At 55.9% G+C, this 21,828-nt stretch overlaps 4 protein-coding genes across 4 annotated transcripts; all 4 read right to left on the bottom strand.

Moving 5' to 3' along the window:
* Positions 1–2,426: 2,426 nt before the first annotated feature.
* On the bottom strand, positions 2,427–4,953 carry BJ171DRAFT_505029 (casein kinase II catalytic subunit). Its single transcript, XM_053110991.1, has 6 exons — positions 4,775–4,953; positions 4,056–4,269; positions 3,702–3,866; positions 3,348–3,542; positions 3,075–3,223; positions 2,427–2,929 (listed from the first exon to the last, which is right to left on the bottom strand). The coding sequence occupies exons 1-6, from the start codon at positions 4,879–4,881 to the stop codon at positions 2,725–2,727; spliced, it is 1,035 nt and encodes a 344-aa protein (XP_052966734.1). The 5' UTR covers positions 4,882–4,953; the 3' UTR covers positions 2,427–2,724.
* Positions 4,954–5,275: 322 nt separating this feature from the next.
* BJ171DRAFT_505031 (uncharacterized protein) lies at positions 5,276–6,644 on the bottom strand. Its single transcript, XM_053110992.1, has 2 exons — positions 6,409–6,644; positions 5,276–6,309 (listed from the first exon to the last, which is right to left on the bottom strand). The coding sequence occupies exon 2, from the start codon at positions 6,297–6,299 to the stop codon at positions 5,313–5,315; it is 987 nt and encodes a 328-aa protein (XP_052966735.1). The 5' UTR covers positions 6,300–6,309; positions 6,409–6,644; the 3' UTR covers positions 5,276–5,312.
* On the bottom strand, positions 6,645–8,351 carry BJ171DRAFT_505032 (cytochrome b5-like heme/steroid binding domain-containing protein). Its single transcript, XM_053110993.1, has 5 exons — positions 8,182–8,351; positions 7,914–7,950; positions 7,719–7,816; positions 7,511–7,596; positions 6,645–6,920 (listed from the first exon to the last, which is right to left on the bottom strand). Exons 1-5 carry the CDS (start codon positions 8,290–8,292, stop codon positions 6,848–6,850), a joined length of 405 nt encoding a protein of 134 aa, XP_052966736.1. The 5' UTR covers positions 8,293–8,351; the 3' UTR covers positions 6,645–6,847.
* A 222-nt stretch (positions 8,352–8,573) lies between these two features.
* Positions 8,574–20,765, bottom strand: BJ171DRAFT_599066 (P-loop containing nucleoside triphosphate hydrolase protein; the record flags this gene model as incomplete). The annotated part of the gene is made up of 41 exons (XM_053114888.1): positions 8,574–8,795; positions 8,881–8,974; positions 9,107–9,190; positions 9,277–9,573; positions 9,689–9,864; positions 10,020–10,091; positions 10,227–10,320; positions 10,430–10,476; positions 10,597–10,971; positions 11,143–11,212; positions 11,376–11,801; positions 11,997–12,284; positions 12,416–12,599; positions 12,751–12,973; positions 13,080–13,235; positions 13,355–13,520; positions 13,657–13,778; positions 13,917–13,980; positions 14,062–14,131; positions 14,250–14,409; positions 14,571–14,649; positions 14,857–14,949; positions 15,072–15,146; positions 15,278–15,838; positions 16,026–16,061; positions 16,243–16,403; positions 16,533–16,601; positions 16,732–16,864; positions 16,949–17,087; positions 17,191–17,281; positions 17,421–17,733; positions 17,850–18,017; positions 18,103–18,174; positions 18,346–18,438; positions 18,533–18,540; positions 18,651–18,792; positions 18,940–19,508; positions 19,728–19,986; positions 20,118–20,180; positions 20,443–20,540; positions 20,744–20,765. 41 exons carry the CDS (start codon positions 20,763–20,765, stop codon positions 8,653–8,655), a joined length of 6,555 nt encoding a protein of 2,184 aa, XP_052966737.1. The 3' UTR covers positions 8,574–8,652.
* Positions 20,766–21,828: the final 1,063 nt, after the last annotated feature.

Raw genomic sequence — 21,828 nt, forward strand, 5'->3', positions numbered from 1 at the left:
CGAGCTGCTTGAGTGCCCACTTGATCCTGGCGGCCAGCTTGTTGATCTTGGACTTGGTGGTGCCGAGCTCAGACTTGGCCGTGGTGAACCTCTTGTCGTCGGAGGGAATGCCTTGGGTAGTGAGCTTGTCCAGCTTGGCCTGGCGCTGCAGCTCGGTGACTCGGAGGGCGGGCATGTCACAGTCGATCCACTTGTGGACATCGTCGACCATCTTGTCCCGGGCGAGGATTCCCACATGGTGTGAGAGGCGATGGAGGGCCCGGAAGTGGTCCTGGTCGTTGCTGTACCGAAACTCGTCCAGGACGTGGCCAAAGTCTGGATAGAGGAACTCGAGATCGGCCTTGGGTGGTGTCTGCCCTGGTTTCTCGAAGAGCTCGAGACAGGCCTCGATGGTTTCGTGCTTATGCTTGTTGGCTGGGAAGACGGCAGCACAAAAGCGACGAAGGAGTCGCCAGTAGGCCAGGTTGAGGTGGGTGGTGCAGTTGGTGGCATAGGCATTGACAGCCAGGGTGAGAAGCTGACTGTGAGCGCCATCAGGCAGACGAGGGGCCGGAGGCAGGTCTGCGTGCCGAGTGGTCTGGTAGTCGCGAAAGGAAGCGACCAGATGCTCGTTGTATTTCTTGGTATCCCTGGTCGGCGAGAGGGCACCGTCCTGGACGATCTTGAAGCATTGGCGGATGAATGCAGGGGTGGCCCTGGAGATGACGGGGACGGGAAGATCCTGCTCGATGCACCGGAGGATGTGCAGGTTGAGCAGCCTGGATGCCTCGAACTGGATCTGGGTCATGGCCTCGACGGTGGCCTGGATCTTGTCGCGGAGAGCGGGATTGAGACAACAGCCATCCATCGTCTGCTTGAAGCAGCTGAACTGAGGGGCGGATGACCTTCCATCCACGAGAGGGACGACAGAACTCTTGAGGGGCCGGTATTTGGGACATTTGCTGGTGTTGCAACGTTCGTGATCGGTGCCATCGCACTTGGGACATCGCTTGCCAGTACTCGAGGAAGTAGATGGACCAGGCTCGGTGGGATCGACATCCATTGGATCTGCAGAAGCAGTGGTGGTGAGCGACGGAGCAACAGACGAACAAGCATGCGTGGGGTCAGAATACGAACCAGAGACAGGCTCCGACTGTGACTTGGCTTTCTTGGGCCTGGGTGGCCGAGGCTGGCCATCACCGGTACCCTTGCGCTTCGGAGGCATGGGAACAGAGGATGCTGGATGCCTGCCAGTGGTACTGGTCAGAGCAGAGACTTTTTTTATCGTACAATGGCGCGATGGTCAGATCAAGGCGAGATGAGGGAAGAAAGCAGCAGGACGAAGGTGTGGCATTTATACCCGAGAGCAGGAGCCCGTCTTTGCGGGCTGGTTGGGGAAGTGACCCTGTTCAAAAATCGCCGAGAGGTTGAAGCCAGGGATGTGAACGTGAGAACGGCGGCTTGATTGGAGGGAACTCAACCCCAGAAGCGCATCGCTCGCTCAATCAGCCGTGGGAAGACATCTGGAAGCACCCTCCGCACGACGGACTCAAACAGGGTCACCATCCCGACCCTGAACCCCTCGGACGCATTCAGCGCTGCTGCCTTCCTGTACTGATGCTTCACAACCCCAAAGAAGTTCTCGATGGGATTGAAGTCGGGTGAAGCAGGTGGGGTGAAGATCACTGACCATCCTCGGCGCTCGATGCAGTCCAGGACAGCCCGTGTCTTGTGCATGCTGACATTGTCCATCACAATCACAGAGTCGTCTGGGAAGCTCGCTCGCTCAAAGAACTCGACCATCGAGTGTGTCTTGAATGATGTGGGGATGTACATGCGATGCAGCACACCAGAGTGGTTGATGGCAAATGCAGCCGAGACAGACTTGTGCTTCATGTGATTGCGCTGGCGAAGCGGAGCACCCTTCGGTGAGTATCCGTAAAGAGGGAAAATGGATTTCCTGATCCCTGTCTCGTCGACAAAAACGAATCGTCGTGGGTCGATGGAACGGACCTGGTCCCTGAACTGTGCCACTCGCTCATCCAGTCGCTTGGACTTGTAGAGGTGTGTTGCCCTCTTGTGTGAGAGACCTGCTCGGTGGATGGCAGTGTGGCAGAGTGAGAGTGATACTTTCCTCTGGAGGATGGACTCGAGCTTGCATCGCAACACAGGACCAGTCTGGAACGGGTCCTGTTCAATCAGGGTGCGAATGACTGGACATGCCTGCTCGAAGAAAGTGGATCTGCGAGCTGGGACCCGGGATGGGTCATCCAGCTTGCATCCTCGGTGCCATCGATGGATGGTGCTCTTGGACACACTGAATATGGAGGCAACCTTACGCAGGCTATGGATGAGGGCGTAGCATCGCAATGCGGCGGTGCGAAAGTCGGATGTGTGGCGAATGGTCATGGCCAGCACGCGATAACATTGGGTAACAAAATATTCGATCAATGGTCAAAACCTGGGTGTCCCGTTTTTTATTGGATCGCCTGTAAAGTGATGGTGCCGAGCCGCTGGGCTCGCAAAAAGGAGGAATGGACAGGCAGCGCGTCGTCTCCTGCCCATTGCAGGCAAGCTGGCGATGATGCTCAGACGGCCAGGTGATCGAGGGACAGGCAATGGCTGTCCTTCAGAGTCAATTCCAATGTCGATTCCAATGTCGGTGTCGATATCAATGTCGATATCAATGTCAATGTCGGCAAGATGGGACAGTAGCCGGTTCCGGCAGTGGGGTTGGGTGGTGCACTATTGGTTGAGCAGACGTCCACGAACATCGAATCCCTCATGCTCCCTCACGATATCAAAGTAAGGATGCTGCATTGCCTCGACTGTCGTCAGCCGCTCGGCGTGGTCGTAGCGTAATAACTTGTCCAAAAAGTCCAGTGCCAAGTCGTTGACGTATTTTTCGTTCTCAGCAGTCTTGAATCGAATCCACGGCCTGGGGGCGTGTCTGCGAGGATTGGAGCGACATGTGAGCGGGGTGTCTGATTGCAAAGCAATAGGTCCAGCATGAAGCGGGTACTGAGCAGAGCCTGATCTGCCGACATGTACGCGCGCGGCAAAGCCCATCGAGTAAGAGCGTCTGGTGTTCCTACCTTCCGAGGATCTCATCATACACAGGATCCAGCTCAATGTCGTACTTTTCAATGTACTCAAAGAGACGATCTGTGCCCAAGACCTTGGCGATCTTCACCAGCTGGTCGTTGTTATCGTGTCCGTGGAAGAACGGCTCCTTACGGAAGATCTGTAGCAGCGTCGGATGTCACGGGCAAGGTCGAGTCTCTGGTTGGTAAAACCCAGCATCCATCAAGCTGTACTGCGACGACGCTGATCGCGCCGGCGGACTGTTGTTGACAAACACTACTGACCATGCTGGCGAACATGCATCCCAAGCTCCACATATCCAGAGAGTAGTCGTATTCCTGGAAATCAACGAGCAGTTCGGGTCCTTTGAAGTATCGTGAGGCAACGCGGACGTTGTACGAGATTCCGGGATGGTAAAACTCGGCCAGACCCCAGTCGATCAGGCGGAGCTTGCGTCTCTCGTGGTCGATCATGACATTCTGGATGGGACAAGCAGGCCGAAGTCAGTTGCTGCCTCGCAACTGGCGACCAAACCCTGTCGCGGAACCGGCAAAGAGGCAGGGGCTTGTGATACGGCGAGATGGAGTGGCAAGGCAACGCAATACGGAGCGCAGTTGCACGGCAAGCCGGGAGCTTACATGAGGCTTGACGTCCCGGTGCATAATGCCATGCGAATGGCAAAAGTCCAGAGCCCGGATCAGCTCAAAGATATAGAACCGGATGTCGTATTCGGTGAGTTTTGGATAGAGGACTTTGAAGTCGGTATTGTTGACATACTCAAAGATCAGGGCAGGGGTCTTGGACTAATCGATAAAGGATGGCAGCAGCATTGCAGAGCATGGGTGAGACAGCCAGAAGCACATGTGGATATCAGTAAATGCACAAACGAGCTACCAGTACGTCGCGGATATGGAGCGAGATGGGCGGATCAGGGACTGGACATTTGTCATCCCGCCGCGAGGCTTGTTCACATCCTCGGGAATCGGGCGCACCTGAGGATCTCTGACGACGTCCAGAAGGCTCACAACGTTGACGCCTCCGGACAGGTTCTGCAGAATCTTGATTTCTCTCTTGATCTTCTTCTTCTTCACGGGCTTCAGGACCTTGATGACGCACTTTTCGTTGTTTTCGATGTTGATTCCCTCAAAGACTTCACTGTACTTGCCTCGTCCGACCTTTCGAACGACTTCGTAGTTGTCCTGGCCTCTGTGAGCGACATCGGGCAGATGGCAAAGCAAAAAGGGTATCAGCATCAGCCGTCGGAAATCACAGGATAGGATCGCATCGATCCACGATGATCGGGATTTCAGAATTGTCGTGGGGCGAGGGCGTTTGCAGCATCGGAGACGATTTAAGGGGCAGCCGAGGGAGTTGGACAAGACAGAGGGGTATTTGATCGCCATCGCGTAGCATCGGCAGCGAACCGGCAGCGAACCGGCAGCCAACGCCGGCAGTGAACATCCGCTGCGGATATCGGCTCCCAGACATTGTCTCGACACGCACACGGATGCGTGGCGCCGGTGTCATTCGGGCCAAGTCAGCACGCTGCCGGCATCTAGCACTTGTTGATTCCGACAAACAGCAGCGAGCCACGGCTTTCTGCTTGGAGGAGCGCTGCGTTGGCCGGGCTGCGCTCGCTGCCGTCGCATACAGGGGAGTAAAAGGCGGTCGAGGGGAGCAGCACAAAGTGATCGGCAGGAGCCAGGCATACCCCCATTCGATAACCATGTTGTCGTAGTCCCAGTACTCCTGGGGCCGTTCTTGATTGGCGGTGGCATAGATGCGGGCGATCGATACGGGTGGGGCTGGTGCGGACATGATGGCAAGGGCTCTGTCTGGAGGCCGGATGGAGCGAAAGCCGTCTGCCAGCGAGATGGGAGCCAAGTGCGGCCGGCCTGAAAAACAGCAAATCGGATGGGCGACAGCGAGGACAGCGAGGCACGCCGAGACACGCCGAGACGCTCTCGCCCGGTCTCTCGCCAAGGGCGCAGAAAAAAAGTCACGTGGCGTGTATCACGCGACCGAGCCCTCCTGGCTTTGGACGGGCTGGCCAGGAAGTGGCCATGGCGCAACGCACACACACACACTGGCATGGGTTCGACCCCGGCATCATCGCCACCGCCATTGCATCATCGCCATTGCCATTGCCATCGCCATCGCCCCAGCCCAGCAATCACCGATTGTGCAAGCGGGTCCGTGGGAAGGCTCATCATACAGCGCAACAAGTGCATTGATTCAGACTGCCATCGTCACAGCTGTCGGCGGCCTCTTGTCTTCCAGCCCGCCATCCACGAAAGCCAGCCGCTGCCTCGCACCGCAATCAAGAGCACTGCGAGAATGGCCGGGATGAGCCAATGCGCCCGCCCCACGACGAGCCTGTATATGAACGCAGCAAGACTGCCTTTCCGTTCGATACGGCTCTCGGAAGCCTCGGCTGCCTCACAGGGAGACGTGCACGGCAAGACTGGTGCGGGTGCAGATGCATTCGAGAGCTGCTCTTGTGCGAGCGTACCCTGGACAAAGTCGAGAATGCCCTTGGCAAATTCGTTGTCTTGAGCAGAGCCAAGTTGTATTGACGGGGCGGTAGGGTCCGCTGCGTTGGCGTTGACCAGGGCGGTGCCGGTGGTTGAGGGGCCGGAGCTGGGCTGGGCCGTTGTGGATGTGTGCCTGGACGAGTCTGCAACTGGCGGACGGGTTGGATCTGACGAGGGCCCGCCAGTCCTGAAATTGTGTGAGGATGCTGATGCTTCGACCGCGGAGGTGGGCTTTGGCAGACCGTCCTCTGGGGGTGAGGCAATCGACCCAATAGCGGGCTCGACAGCGGGCTCGACAGTGGGCTCGACAGTGGGCTCGACGGTCGCCTCGGTCCAGGCCTCCTTGGCCAGCGACCGGGCCAGGTCAAAAAGACGGTCGTCCGTCAGGCTGGGCTGTTGGGTCTGGCTCTTGCGTGCAAGGAGGTCGAGGATGGCATCGTCTTCGTGCTCGTCGTCGAGGCTGCTGGGATGCCTGCTGAGGGTGTCGGTCATGGGCTTTGGCTGGCTGGTGGCTGCAGGCTTGCTTTCGCCTGTGGTCTTACTCTGGGTCTGTGAGGGCTCTGGGCTGTGTCGCGGGGCAGGACGAGATCCAAGTCGTCGCTGCCGGTTCGTGGTGTTGGTTCTGGCCATTTCACGCTCCATGGCCCGGAGCTGAGCGAGCGAGCCCCCACCAAGCCGAAGCTCGCCCGAGGTGAATCGCATCGGGGCGGATCTGGAGGCCAGCACGCATCACCACAATGTCAGCATCAGTGCGACTGGGCCACTCTGGGTGATAGCCGCAGCAATCCCTCATGTTGGAACGGATGCTCACCAGCAAACAACGGGGTTGCTGGGATGCCGGGTCCTGGTCGACAAATATCAAAGCCAGCAGCTACCAAACCTGCATCGGCCCGGAGACTTTTGAGGCGAGCATCGCACATGCCGAACGGACACAGGGAGTCCATCTGCAAGTGATTGGGGCGCAATGCGCTTCACAAATCTCGTCCTCGCAGCAGCCTCGGAACGACGACAGCACACCCCATTGGCCTCGATACTTGCGACACATTGGTCCCACGCATACTCCAGTGGTGCTCGGACGGAAGGATGCCATTATTTTTCCTATTTGCTTTGTTTGTTTGAACAGACTGTATAGGTGTACAGGCCTGAGACTGCTTGTCCGGAGCGCTTCCCTCCGTTATCGACGGTGCGTCCCTTGGCCATCTTCGACGATGGCGCCAATCACTCGTCGCTCGCACAAGTCCACGAATCGTTTACTTCTGGTTAATGAACTGGTAAGCCAGGTAGGCAACGACGACGACGATGGGGACCAGGGCAAAGAGGAGGCTTGAAAGCAATGGGTGAAAGTAGCGTCAGTACGTTCCTGATCACGACCGCGGCAGATTCAAGCTGCGAATGTGGCTATATTGCTCGCAGCGGGAACAACAGGCAAAGTAGTATAGATCCAGCGAGAAGCAGGCATCACTGATATCAGAAAATCGAGAAGAGGCTAGGAACGCAGCGCGGTGGGAGAAGGAAGAGGGGGACTGATGGGAAGGATAGCTCAAATCAAACCGCACGGACATAAAATAGAGGAAATCCAGGCAACGGCCAAGCGTGTCGGGACAAAAGGAAAGGAAGGGAATCCATCGCAGCCAAGGCTGGCTGGATAGGACGGCATCGCGATCGCAGGGGATTCGAACGCCGCCCGAGACCAAGCCGAGGGTGCCGGGCGGTGCAACAGGAGGAGTGTTTCCATGCAGGCTTATTTTTTCAACCAGCCAAACCATCTGGAACCAGAGATATGGGAGAGGAGAGGTTGGTGAAAAAAAGTACCAGCGGCGGCGAGCCTTCGCATGTGAGACACATCCTCCTGGAAAGGGGCGAGAGAAACAAAAGGGGTCAGAAGCAACAGGACAGAAGGGTGGCGAACTTACGAGTTGTTTCCAGCGGCCTTGGCGGCAGCATCACCGCCATGGGAGGCGGGAGTGGCAGCGGAAGCCTTGGAGGACTTGGTCTTGGCCTGGAAGAGTCAACACAGCGGCACCATCAGCACCAAGACCAGACAATTCCTCGCACAGGCGGTGGCTGGATCGAGGAGCCGATCGCCGCTTGCAAAGAGGGGCGCACACAGCTCGGTCTTACCGAAGCGGGGTTCAGGTCGCCGATGTACAGAGTCTTCAGGAGCTCGCGGGCATCGTCAGAGTGGCCGATCTCCTCAAAGGCATCGGTGGCATCCTGGCCTGTGCATTGCCCACACACACACTGGCGTCAGCGATCGAAGGAGGCGCACGATCATATTTGTTCTGCAACAGAGTCGCCGAGCGTGCGGGTACGTACCAGCGACCTCGAGGAGGACTTCCTCACCACCGGGATGCTGGTTGTCGGGGACGCCAGCAGGAGCACCAGTCGATATAAAATGGTTAGGATACGAATTGCCGCCCGAGCTCAAGCAGGCTGAAGGGCGGCTCTCTCCGGAGCTGGGCCAAGCGCAAAAGCAGCGCTGCGCCTACAGGGCAGACGTGCTCTGCAGAAACGCCCAGCAGCGACAACGTCCAGCACCCAGGACCGGCGAAACGAGCAGCAGGCGACGAGGACAGGGCCGTACTTCATCCAGGAACTTGGAGCAGTCGTAGACCTTGCCGTCGATGACCATCCAACAGTCATCGCGGGTGTTGTGCTTCTCGACCTCGGACCACTCAAAGATCTTGACAGACATGGCAGGCGGATTGCAAGCTGGGGGTGGTGTTTCTCGGGGGCGGTTGCAGGGAGGCGGGCGGGCCAGAAAAACGAAGAGGCAACCATTCTTTATATACTCGCGGTGCGAGGCGGCCTGCCCGATTTGGCAGCGCGCCCCTGTCTCGTTCTGGGAAATCGGCAAATCAGGGCTCGAATCCGCAGCCACAGTTCGAATGCGTCCGCGCGGATCCAGCCACGCACCCCTGAACGACATACACCGCGCACCATGCACCATTACCGCCATTCACACTGCGGGGCTAGGTCAAGGGACGGAGCTCGAGCTCCCTCTATATATTCTGACAGCACCCGTGATCGCGAGACAGGCTCCATCGCCGCTGGCTCACGATGAAGCAACGGCCTCCTGCGAGCGGGGCTGGCTGCTGGCCTTCTTGCCGTCGCCATAGAACGAGAGGCATTCGATGTAGTCCTTGATCAGCGATCCGATCTGGTGCGCCTCCGTTGTCTGGAATACATACTTTTCGCCTGCGTGGAGCAAGTTGCAAGTTCTCGTCAGTGCCCCGCTCAGCAGCGTCTCCTGATCATCATTCCATCGTCGCTGGGTGCTCACCTGCGCCAGACTTGTTGTCCATAACAAAGAGCATTCTGTCGTCCGATGGGCTGTAGCTCACGATCTTCTTGAACTCATATGTCGCCAAAGGAACCTGTTCAAGAGCACCATCAGTTGGACATAGAGTGCCATGTTCAGCAACGCCAGCCTGGGGCCATCGAGACTCCACGAGCGTACACCCGCCTCGACCCCGACCATTTTCGCTCCTGTACCGCCGGCAACCGACCTTTTCGTGCTTTGGAAGGATGTGCACACCTCCCTTGTTGACCGCTAGCCAGCATCCACTTGGCAATTGGTTGGTGTATGATTGCTGACGACAACGAGTGCATGCCCAAATGTTAGCTCTCCACATGGGTCCATGTCATCGTCCAAGCGCCCGTGTGCGCAATTGCTTACCGTGACATCAAAAACGGCACTGCCAAACAGTGCCCACGAGCGAACAAAGTCCATAAGCAGACCAAGTGCCTCGGTGCGAGATAGCCCCGCAAGAGCTGCATGTTTGAGAGCGATACGCTCGGTCATATCTTGCTCTCTGAGCCGAGCTGGGACGTGAGCTTCGATCAGCGGCCAGTAGCTGATGGCCTGCTGCGTGCTCTGGCTATCGCCGTAGAGGGCCTGAGCCTGCATGGCAACAACCTCGGCCGCCTCCTGGACGGTAATGGGGAACACATCCCGGCGAATGTCTTCGGATGCCTGAACCAGACACCAGCAGATGCCGTGTGCGAGGCCAAGGGTGACAACATCCCCGGTTGACAGCGTTAGCCACCGGAAGTGAGATCGAGTCGCACAGCCCTGTTTGAATGGTTACCTGGTACATGAGCAGCTGCTCCTCGAACTCTGTGACGACATGTCCGGGCGGGTCCACAAATACTCGTTTCTTGAAGATGAGACGGACGCGGTCCCGCTCCCCGCCGGCCTTGCGGCCCGTCTTCTCCCAATTATAGAGAATGTCGGCCATCTTCTCGTCTCCGCGCAAGCTGCGCTCTGTGAACATTGGTGCAGATCCATCGGATCGAAGCCGTGATGCGAATTTCACCAGCCGGGCTTGTCAGTACTCGCATCCAGTGACTCGGGGTGTCACTTTGGTTGGCTTACACTGACACGCATAATCATCAATGGCTGTCCAACGCAAAGCTCACCTGTTCCGGCATATTCTTCATAAATCGAGAAGCCAGTGGCATTCTTCAGCTTGATTTTTTCGACCAGTCCCGCTATTGTACGTGAATCTGGGTCAATGATGGCGCAGCAGATGATGCAACCGGTAGATCCACTGAGCCCGAACACCGCTAGAAGCCTGGATGCATATCACGCTCGGCCTATTGGGTTCGGCATATCGTCGTGCTCACCAAACATTTGCTGCATCGTGTCGACAGAGCCAACAGGAAGAGCGCGGAACTGTCCATCGAGGAAGTAGATGCGGATCCTCAGCGGGGCCATTCTCTAAGAAGCGGAATCGAAGCGCCGCGGTTCTGGGTAAGCAAGCGTGAAAGTGGACCCATGGAGCTTGGCCGTCAGAATCGAATGCAATGCAGGCAAAAGCTACGTGTACCTCCGACGACTGCATCTCTTCGAGTGACGGGGGGCATCTTCTTGGACCTTTGTGGGTTTCAGCCCAAAGTTTGATTGTCAGACGATCAAACCGTCATTTTACCAGTGCGGGCAATCATCGTGGTCGTCAATGCCCAGCAATTCCAGTCTCAATCCAGATTGGCTCACCGGCAGAGGCCGTCCTGAGCACCGTCTTGAGACAGTGCTTGGCATATTCAGACTCGTTGGACTTGGTGCCTTTGTCCTTGGACTCGGCAAACGAATACCGACGGAGATGTGCTTTCAGATACTCGAACACCTCGGGGACAGTTGGAGCGGCAACGCCTGTGACCACGGCCATCAGTTTCCAGAATGCCAAGGTGTGTTGCTGGTCGAGGTCGATATGGTTGGTGGTTTGCTTGATCAGCTGCAGATACAGCTCATTGATCAGGATGGGCGTATCCAGGCAGTTTTCGATAATCGACTGGATAGTTTCTGCCACGGGGGCGCGCTGGTTCTCGGATGGGTCTACGGCAACCTTTAGACCGCCATATTGCAAGATGGCTGGATATGAAGATGATTCCGCGACAGATCAGCGTGTGCGATCATCCTCGGACCGTTCCACGATACGAGTCCCTCCGTTGATAGACCAGCCAGCCTTCAGCTATCACCGCTCGATACTCGGTGTCCTGTTGCATGTCAACTCCAGCTCGAACATTCCGTGCACACAGTTACCTGTGTTGACCATGAGTGCCCATTCGTCATCAACCTCCTTGAAGGTACTCAAGGCCGAAATGATTTTGTGCTGTCCGATCGAAAGGATGTCGGTACATCAGAGTCGTAGTCAGGGTCAGTAGCGAATTGTGATGCATTCCAGACATATGCCCGGCGTAGTAGCACCGCATTCTCAGATGCTATCAGATCCCAAGGTCTTGATATCGAGCGCCCGTTGGCGCCAGCTCACCCACCTTGCTGCATTCCCATTCCTGAACAGCATACTCCGAGGTCTCGGCCGCATTTTTAGCTTGAATGCCCAGGTTCTCCATCGACTTTGTCACTCGTTTTTCTTCCGGCTTGGTGTTTGCCTGGCTCGGTTCGTCTCGCAGGGCATCCGAAGATGCAAATCGCACCAACCCTTCAGCACCGCCACATACGCTGCTAGAGCGAGAGTCAGATCGCATGTTGATCGACATGCGCGAGGACATGCGTTTCTCCTTCTTGAGCATCTTGGTGAGGTTCTTGAGGCTGGCCTTGCTTCCGTGGCGACTCAGGATGGACATGGTCTCCGATTTGTCCGTGCGCTTCATGATCTTTCGCGCCAGGAGGGTTGCGCGGGCCGCCTCGATGTCCTTGAGCAACGACTTGAGACTAAGCTCGACCTTGACCTCGATTTTCTGCAAAGCGATATAAACAAGCCATGGCACCAAACATAAGCCGCAGTGTTTGGCTTGCAGGATCTGGCTTGACGCAGTCGCTGGACACCACACGAGCAGTCTCGGCCTGAAGAGCCAGAAGAAGCATCGGCTGCGGCCATGGCTGAGTCGCCAGGTCAACAGAACTCACTCGACCGCCCGCTCGGCACTGCCTACCTTTTTGGCGATTGTCAGGAGGCTCGTTGGTGCGTACTCGCGAATGAGACCGACAATCTCCTCGCTCTGACTTGTGACAAACTTGTACACCTCCAGCGTCTCAGCATCGCCATCCTCCTTGACACGAGTCAGAGATAGTGTCAGCAGATCGCCTTCCTGGTCAAACCCTTTGATATGCTTGAAATCGAATTGCATCAGGGGCTGCTTGGTCTTGATGTGGATAAAGTCGATTCCCCTGAAAGAGACCGCCAGCTGGATGTTTTCGGCGAACGACCAGAATCCCTTGTACTGGGGGGATGTAAATCGCAGTTGGGGTCAGCTCTACTATAAAAGTGTCGGCTTCGAGGCACCATGAACGAGTCAAGTTGCTCATGAGTCAAGTTGCTCATGAGTCGAGACGCATGTCTTGCCAAACTTACCCTAACGTTGAAGAACGCTGTGGCAAACGCCCTGAAGGTCTTGCAGGTCTCCAAAAACAGGACCTTCGCTTGGATCGAGGATGTACCGCGAATCTTCTCATAGTTCGATACGATGCCGTCGATCCACTCGTCGCGCGGCAGGTTGGCGACCAGTCGCGGGACAATCCACGACTCCACATCGGTGCTGCGAAGGCCAATGTATCCATCCAAGCAGGAAGTCACCGTGAGCAAGCGCACACTTTTGGCACGCCCGTCTCCCACCTCCCGTCTCGCAGGCAACGACCACCCATCGCGGATGATGCTGTGTCTGGAGCGCACATGCACTTGATACCTACAACTTGTCTCGAGCGGTCTCTTTGTCGCAATCGCCCATCAGCGCCTGGGCACGACATGCAGCAAGTTGCATGGCCGTCTTTTCGTTGACTGGATACACATCCTTGGTGTAGTTATCCACGGCCTGACAGTACAGCAAATTATACTCGACCGGATCCAGGATCGGTTCGTTAATGTTCTTGAAGATGCGCTTCTTCAGAACAATGTTTGAATCGACATTGAACACTATGTGGCCGGTGAGGACACTGCGCATGAGTTGTGTGACTGCGTTGCTGCTGGAACTGATCGAGACAGCATCCACATCAGAGTGTAGAGAGGAGACCGACCCTACCTGGCTTCAAACCGGCATCCTCGGAGACCTTCATTTGGAAGACCTTCTTGCTGTCCTTGGACGCCGAGGTACCCGTCGGTGAAGTGCTCGATGAGCCACCATGTTCCCAGCCGGCCAGAATGTCCATGATATAATCACTGGTTCTGACAGCCCGCTCTGTTTTGGGATAAACAAACGCTGACCATCAATCAGAGCACACACGGCACTCCGGTTCTCGGCATGAGTCAGCGCGGTATGCAAGCGCTCGCAACAAACTCAAATCATTCGCGACTGACCGCTCTTCCAGGAGACTTCATAGAGCGACCATCCTGCAATCTCTTTCAGGTCTATTGTCTTGGCGATTTCCTTGATCACACCCGAGGCAATCTCGGTCAAAGCAATCTCAATGTTGTGAGACTGCCCGTCGATAAGCTGGATCGAACAGGGAACTGACGTGGCATTCTGTAGAAGTGAGACAGTCATATGGGGCATCCATTTGGATCAGAGCTGGGAAGTACTGGAGACGGATAACGTGGCCCAGTTTGGTTGGAACAACACGAAACTGCACTGTCCAGAGAAAGCAAGAGCGATTGATGACCAGACTTGCCTTGACGGCGTTGATTTCGATCGAGGAGGGCGAGTATCGGCGCGGTCCGTTCATGAGGCAGTTCTTGACCGATTCGCCGGCCATGATGCACAGCTTTCTGATAGTCTTGCTCTCTGTACCCATCGATAGCATATCAGCAACCAGGGGCCAAGGAGAAGGCTGAGCTGCAAAGTTACAGTATGCAGCAGTAACGACGGCCATGCTTGAGCCACAATCTTCAGCTCGCCTGCTTCGTCCGTGTCCAGACTTACCAGGACCCATGGGAATGTCCTCCAAGCTTCGTTGAAGAAATGAATTGAGATATTTTGCCAAAGCCTGCACATGGGGAAAGCTAATCAGCATTCCAATCTCCAGGTGCATCAAGAGTGAGCATCATCTCAGCGCGTGCAAATGTACCTTTGTGGGCGGAAGCGAGGCAGTGGCATGGACCATGGCTCGCCAGCCCAAAGTTTGGATCTGGTCCCAGCTATCCTCAAGAGGTTGGGCAAGAGAAGGACTGTCCATCAGCCGTGTCCAAAGGAGACATATACGATTCCCCAATGGCAGCAAGTCTGTCGCGGCTCCCCACATCATCCCAAGCATACCCGGACGGAACTTCCTTTGGCACGGAAACCTGCTTGCAGATCTGCACCAAGATTTCGTCGCGGAGCTCTGGGAACTTGATCCCGTATTCCATGATAGCCTGGATCGAGATGGAAAAGTCGTCTTGCTTCTTGCTGGACGGATCGAGGCATTTCAGGAGCACTGGATCAGACGAAGTGACGTGGACGAGGTCAGTCTCCAGAGTGAAATATGGGCTCATTGGCTCCCTGTTTGGCCAAGTGGATTTCGTTTCGTTTCGTTGGCACTATATAGTGCTACACTGCGCTGTACAGTGCTTCATTCCCTGGCTCGACTCCACATACGCTTGAAGCACTCGATCGCAGCATTGACGAGCAGATCGCTTCGCTCCGGCATTTTCGTGAGACTCATTTGGATGGGTGTCTGCAAGGAGAACGGTGGTCGCCATCGTATGAGTGGGCCTTGAGCGCCATAACGGGACGATGAAAAGATGTGCAACCAGCGATTGGGGGCTGTGTCCGAGCCCCATCCAACCCATGACGCCGATGCCATTCAGCCCATCATTGATCGGCCCCATCCAATCTGCATGGCATATGTGTTACGGTGGATGTCTCAACCAAACAAACCCACTTTGGAGTACTTGAGAAGTTCAGAGAGCTCGATTGGGACCATTTTGATCTTCTTGCTGATCGTCGCAAACGCACTGAGTGGCCTGTAGTGAGTCTGGAGGCAGGCGGTCATTCAGTGGCGGAATACATGTGGCACTATTCCGCTCAGAGCGTCGCTGTAGCATGCGACATCAACTTTTAGCGTCACGACATCACCACTCAGCATCAGACACGCACCTCAAAGTTTTTCTCGGCAAAGATTTCGAGCAGGTAGTCGTCCTGAACCTTTCCTTCGAGGCTGGTGAGCGATCCCTGGATAGCATTACACCGAGTCAGCATCCAAATTGCAGAGGGGAAGAGTACTGGCCATGTGCAATATGTCCTCGTTGGCGCCGGAAGCAGTACGTGATGTGCGAGCGCGGAGGGGGGGTACGTGTGCTCACCATTTCTTCGTTGGCTTTCTTGGCCAGGGGGTTGGACCTCATCTGCTTGGGAGGCGGCGGTGGCGGTGGAGCTAAAACAATATCAATGGGCTCGGCAGCCGGCGGAGCACCCGACTCGATAGTATCCGCAGCCTGGATGTTGGGCGCAACCTGACTGCCCTTGGACAAGTCCAGCTGGCTTCCGATCGACTTTGACGACGGTATGGCCTTGACCTGCGCTGGGGGTGGAGCGGGGCGCTTGGGAGGGCTGGTGAAGAGAGAGTCGATTTCCGAGCTCAGCTCGGCCGCCATCTGAGCCAAAATATCTGCCCCTTGGATCCGCGACTGGGCAAATGCATTGTCGTAGTCGCCAAGGAACGAGAACAAGTTGTCGAGAGGGGCAGCCTCCTCGGACACTGCTTGAGGTTCGGCTGTTCCAGCGACAGCAGAAGCGGCAGCACCCTCCTTGAGCGCTTCGGGTCGTCCGGCCTTGGCTATGTTGGGTGCTTGAGCAGGTTTGGGCGGCACTCCCTCCTTTGCAGCGGGTTGTTTGGAAGTAGCAGCAACTGCAGTCTGGTGCTCCTGAGAAATCAGCAGAATCAGCGGCCGATGCTGGAGTGCTCTGCATTCGCCTGTATCCTTGACCAAATCACAAGGCCTCTATGCAACGGAATCATCTTTCGCCCCAGCTACAACGAGAGAACTGAGTCTGGCGGCGCTGTAGCTGTAGCGTCGGCAGCTGGAGATGGCACGGGGCAGGACGACTCACCCTGGTCTTGGCTGCGATAGCAAACTGCTTGAGTTGCTGCATATGCAAACAGGCGAGCATGCGTGAAACGGGTGAGCGATCACAGATATCGGATGTCTCGAATCAACGAGTCGTACGCAAGCACCATGCCAGGTTGGTGCGTTCCGTGACAGGCTTCGGCGCTATCCACAAACAGAATCAATAGCGGGCCTAGGAACAAGCATGCGGCTTCGCGCACCTGCTCTTCCTCGGCGCTCTGGTTCTTCTTGTCCGATGCGGCTTTCTGCTTCTCAAAGGCAGCTTGAGTTGACTTTGCAAGCTCCTGTGCTTCTTTGTCTGCCTTGCGCTTCTCTTCAAGCAGAGTTCTGTAATAGTCGCGAGCAAACCACCCACGAACGACTGGATGTACATCAAGGTGAGCGATACATTACAGAGAGTTGGGTATCGGGACCGGAACGGTACCCACGCTGGACGTGCAAGATGCGCTGGGCATTGACATCAAAGCGACATTTCTGACTCAATACTCACCGCTCTGAATGAGAATGACAGCCTTTCGGATCTTGAGGTAGCGACGACGGAAGTAAAAGCCGACGCAGACTATGTAGATGTTTGTGATGAGCAGGAATCGACTTGGCCGAGCATAGAGAGCACTATGAACGCCCTCTCGCTCAGCCTTGCTATGGCGATCCCCTCTGCCACCCGCCGATCAGAAATCAATCGCACTTACATTTCTGGATAACCTTGATGCTGGCCCTCATTCTTGTGTACTTTTTCTTGCACACGTATCCACGCATTACTCTTTGAATCAGCAGGATCTTGACCTTCATGATCTTGTCGGCCTCGGCCTGAAGCGCCTCCATCTATACGAGCGAGGACCAGCATCAGGTCAAAGGATTGAGTGCGACTCGGCCCGCTCTTGGAAAGGATCAGGGACCGATACTCACAGCCTCCATGCGCATGAAGAGTTTAGTCTTGCCGCACTGCCACAGGTCCGAGGAAATATTGGCCCCAGACATGATGGCAACAGAGAGTTGCTGAGGGTTGTCCTTTGGAGACATGCCTGGCGGGATCAGGCACTTGTAGCTAGATTGCGATACGGACGACGGAGGTGTGGCACGCATGTCGTCATGAGTACGTGAGCGGGCCGGCTCGTCAGCACTGGCGTCGCCTGCAAAGTGACTCCTACCTCTTGGGAATCTGGTCAAACGGGAGACGCATGGGATATCCCGCCTTTCGGATGCGGATCGTATCGAGCATACCCGAGTATCGTAGCTGGGCTGGATCGAGAGATGAACATGCGATCGAATCAGCAATGGCGACCACGCGACAATCAATCTGCTACTGTACGGCATTCGCAGCATCCGCTATGAAAAGGACAGCGTTCTAACGACGCTGGGGGTCCACGAGGGAACCTACACAAAACCATCTGGTCGTCAAACACAAAGGCTTCCTTCTGCATGTTGGGCTTGATGCAGCGCACATAGTGCGGCATGGTCGATCCCAGGGTGGTGACAAGCGACACTAGCTGGTTGCGGAAGTATGCACCCGCCGTGATTTTGCCGCCTGCCTTGCCCGCAGGGGCCCCTTTTCCACCGCCGCTGGGCTCTTCTGCCTTCTGGGGGAAAATCCGGGCGACGAGCTTGTAGCTTGAGGTTCGCAATAGGTCGTATATCTCATCCTGGATCGCATCCTTGTTCTTCTCCAGGAAAGAAACGACGACGTAGGTCACCTAGACGATAAGTCATACAAGTCAGCGATGTAATCCCTCCCCCCTCCCTTGACAGGACTGCTTCGCACTCTGGTCCGTCATGCTGCAGCAGCCGCATGCGTCGGCTCGACGGTTACCGTTCCGGCATAATGCTTCACTCCAAACACGCCCTTTTGTGTTCGAGCCTTGACATAGTGCGGGTTCTTGATAAGGCCTTGGTCCATCTTCTGGAGCCAGCCATCATCAGATCCCTTTGGAAACTTTGTTTCTTCGTCGAGCAGCGCCAATACGCCTGCAGGCTTGGCCTGCAATGCAAGTGGCGTCGTTTGTCTGTGAGTTACAACGGCAGTCGAAAGTTTGTCGAGCCGACACTTGCAGACAGAACATTACCTCAATCAGATCAAGACACAGCTGGTTGTCGGTAAAGGTGATCTTGCTCCACTTGATGGCTTCTTTGTCGTACTATGTAGCGCAAGCGAGCAGGCGTTGCACATGCACAGTTCAATGGCATGTTTTGATTGGTTGGTTGTCCGTCTGTGTTTCTATCTGTCCGTCTGTGTTTCTGTCTGTCCGTCTGTGTTTCTGTCTGTCTGGGAAAGCTCCAGGGTTTCACCGTGTAAACGTGCCGCTCACCTCCTCCTGCTCCAGTTTGAATATGAACTGGTTGAAGAACTGCTGGAGCTTTTCATTGGTGTAGTTGATGCAGAACTGCTCAAAGCTGTTGATCTGGTCGAGGAGAAAAGCGATGCAGTATCGACGGGGATGGTATTAGCACAAAGCCCAGCTGGCACGCGATCCAATCTTGCTGAGCATGACCTACCGCAAAGTCTGTCAGAGGTTGCCGCATGGCGGTACAAAAGTCAGCAACGGGGCTGTGTCAGATCATTTGTGGAAACACTGTGATACACGAACAGCTGTGGTGGAGCTCAAAGCCGCACCTTCAAAGCCAAAAATATCGAGCACACCGACAAACTTGGCCGAGGCCTGCTTGGTCTTCAGGGCTTGATTGATGAACTCGACAATGCGCTGGAACAGATTGTCGTAGATGGCCTTGGCGATCGAGTCGCGGTTGTCGGTCGCCTGCAATTTGTAAGCAGCCATGTCCAGACGTGAGCCAAGGCGGGTTGCTGGATCCATCAGAGAGGCGCCGCGGTATCCTATCGGCAGAGTGTCCGCGGGCTCTCGTGTAGGGGGCAATAATGAGACGCCGACATGCTGTGCTCATACCTGGGATCCTTTCAGAGGAACCATGGTCACATCTCCGCGAACAACAAGGCGTCGGAAGCACAGCGCCTCGGCAAGCTTCTCAGCGTTCACGCCGAGAAGCTTCGCGACCAGATCGACGACCGATCGATCCTTGATGGAGACGGTATTGTCCTTGGCGGCGTCTTGGTCAAAGGCAATGTTGCCGACCCAAAGGATTGCGGAGAGCGTTCGCATGGTGCTCTCGATGTCCTCGGTCTCCATTTTAAGGACGGTGAAGGCAAGCTTGAGCTTTTCAAAGTTCTTTTCGTCGGACACGCCATGGAGATCGATGCATCCGCTCTGGCTCATGTAATAGTACGCCTCAGGGTCCTCGATACTGTACTTTGACCTTTCGTCCTCGTTGGAGCCACGCAGAAGCTCGTAAAAGACGTGGTAGTTCCTCTCTGTCTTGGCCTGCTTGACGACACGCGATTTCTCGAGAAGGTAGTTGATAATGCCGGCGCCGATGATGCGGGTATTTTTGTCAAAATGGATTTGAATGAACTTGCCAAAGCGCGAGGAGTTGTTGTTGCGGACAGTTTTGGCATTTCCTGGCGGGACATGCAGCGAGAGACATGAGTGCCGGGTGGGAGGGGTCAGCAAAATGGCGATGTGGGTGAGGGGCAAAGCAGGTGTTCAATGATCAGCCTCAACGCCGGTGACAATGAGATGAGCAGCGTTTGGCTCAGATAGCTGTTCATAACTGGGGGTTGTGTGGCACGATGTGATATCGAGACAGCTTTGACGGTGGGGTCGGTGTTAACACTCACCAAAGCTCTCAAGCACAGTGTTGGCTTCCAGGATTTGCTGCTCGACCCACGACTCTTGCGACTGCGTCGAAGTAACAAAGGTCAAGTACTGCAGAATCAGCTTGGTGCTCTCGCTCTTGCCAGCTCCAGATTCGCCGCTGATGATCACAGCTTGGTTGCCTTTCCCGTTCTTGACGTTTCCATAAGCTTGCTCAGCAATGGCAAAGATGTGTGGAGGCCGATCGAGCAGCCGCTTGGCCTGGTATGTCTTCATGTTGTTCTGGTTGGGAAGGGGCACGTTGCCGAGCAGGTGTCAGCGGATGCGGCATGGCAGTCTCGCTGACGGAGGATTTTTCTGAACGACCACATAAGCACACTAAGGGGCAGGCTGCCCTGTCAGAGGCATCTTACCAGACTGTAGATCTCGAGGTTCTCAAACGGATTCATGGCAACCAGAATCGATCCAGTGAACGTCTGTGCAGCGCGAGCAAGAGCTAAGTGATGGAGGCTCGTGTGGCCGTGCTGGCGGCTGTGACGGTCACGCCGTGAACGATGCTGAGTGGGCTGCGAGTGGCCAAGCCCATGCTATGCCATCAAGTAGCGAATGTGCATGTGGCAGATGTAGAATGGCTTGGCTGGCGCTGAGATTGAAACTGCGACTGCGATTGCAACTGCGAGTTTCGGCAGAGTTCCGGGCGGAGATGAATGGATTCCAGCGCCAGGGGGCGAGACTTACATAGATTCTCCGTTGATCGTAGCGGATTCTCAAGTTTTCCATAATCGCTTCCTCTGTCAGCTCCGTCAGGGTGGTCATGTCACCAACCCCGATTCCCTCTGAGCGTGTGCATCCGAGGCCACACAGCGTGATGCGTCGGCAGCGAGCGACACCGGAGCAGCGGCAGGAAGGGAATGAGTACCTGCAACGACATACTATGATGGGTATGCACCTGGACAAGGATGCCAGCAGGCGTGGGTGGTATTGACGACGTAGGGCAGTGTACACAGCGCGGGTAGTATAGCCAGAACACGACTCGTACCGCTGAATTCTGCGTCGGCCATTGCGTCGGTCTGGTCGTGGGAAATGCAGAGATGCTGTGGGCAACAAGGCGGGTCAGTGCTTTTGCGGGATCAGCTGGGACGGCGGCTTGTGGGATGACTCAAATCTCAGAGCCAGAGAAACAAATGGATGTTGTAGGGAGTCTGGGAACGGATGGAGTTTTGTTTTTATTTTATAGGATGCACTGAGTGAGCGACGGATCTGCTGCGGCTGGAGCCGTGGGAAGCCCAGAGTGATGTCATTGAACTCTGGTCGAATGATTGGGAGGAGCAGGGTGCGAAGGGCGGTGTGGCAATAGTGCGACGACGACGGCCGAGAGGGGAAGCCGCAGAGATGATGTGAGAAGCTGTGTGTGGTGTATGGTGGTGTATGGTGGTGTATGGTGGTGTATGGTGGTGTATGGTGGTGTATGGTGGTGTATGGTGGTGTATGGTGGTGTATGGTGGTGTATGGTGGTGTATGGTGGTGTATGGTGGTGTATGGTGGTGTATGGTGGTGTTGGGAGATGCAGAGAGATGCAGAGAGATGCAGGGAGATGCAAAGGAGGTTGGCAGCGCGCGGGTGGGGGCAGGGCTGTGTGTGTGTGGGCTGTGGAGTTGCTGGTGCCTGCGTGCACTGAACAGCGCGACGACACGGCACAGAACGCGGCACCGACACAGAACGCAGTCGCACACACACACGTGCGGGCCGCACAGCAACAACAGCGACAGCAACAACGGCAGCCATCCACAGCAGCGACACACACACACGCGCGCGGCACATGTCTCCTCCTCGCATGAGCGAGACGGCCAATCCTCTTCTCGCCGCGCCTCGCCTCGCCGCCTGCGGTCTTTGCATTTTTATGCCCGTTTTGCCCTCCGGCCCTGGTCGATCCTCGATCAACCTGCCCACTCCAGCGATCTGCTCGTCCTCTCCTTCCCCCCCGTCGTCCCTGCCGTCTGCCCAGTGCTCCGTCTCTGTTGCACCCCAGGGCCGACGAGTTCGATTCCTCCGCTTCGGGTTGTTCTCGCCGCCAAGCCCTCAGCGCCGTTTCTCCCCCTTCTGTCTCCCTCCGATTGTGGCCCT

The sequence above is a fragment of the Polychytrium aggregatum genome (assembly GCF_025602895.1).
Source record: "Polychytrium aggregatum strain JEL109 chromosome Unknown BJ171scaffold_18, whole genome shotgun sequence".
Taxonomy (NCBI): Eukaryota; Fungi; Chytridiomycota; class Chytridiomycetes; order Polychytriales; genus Polychytrium; species Polychytrium aggregatum.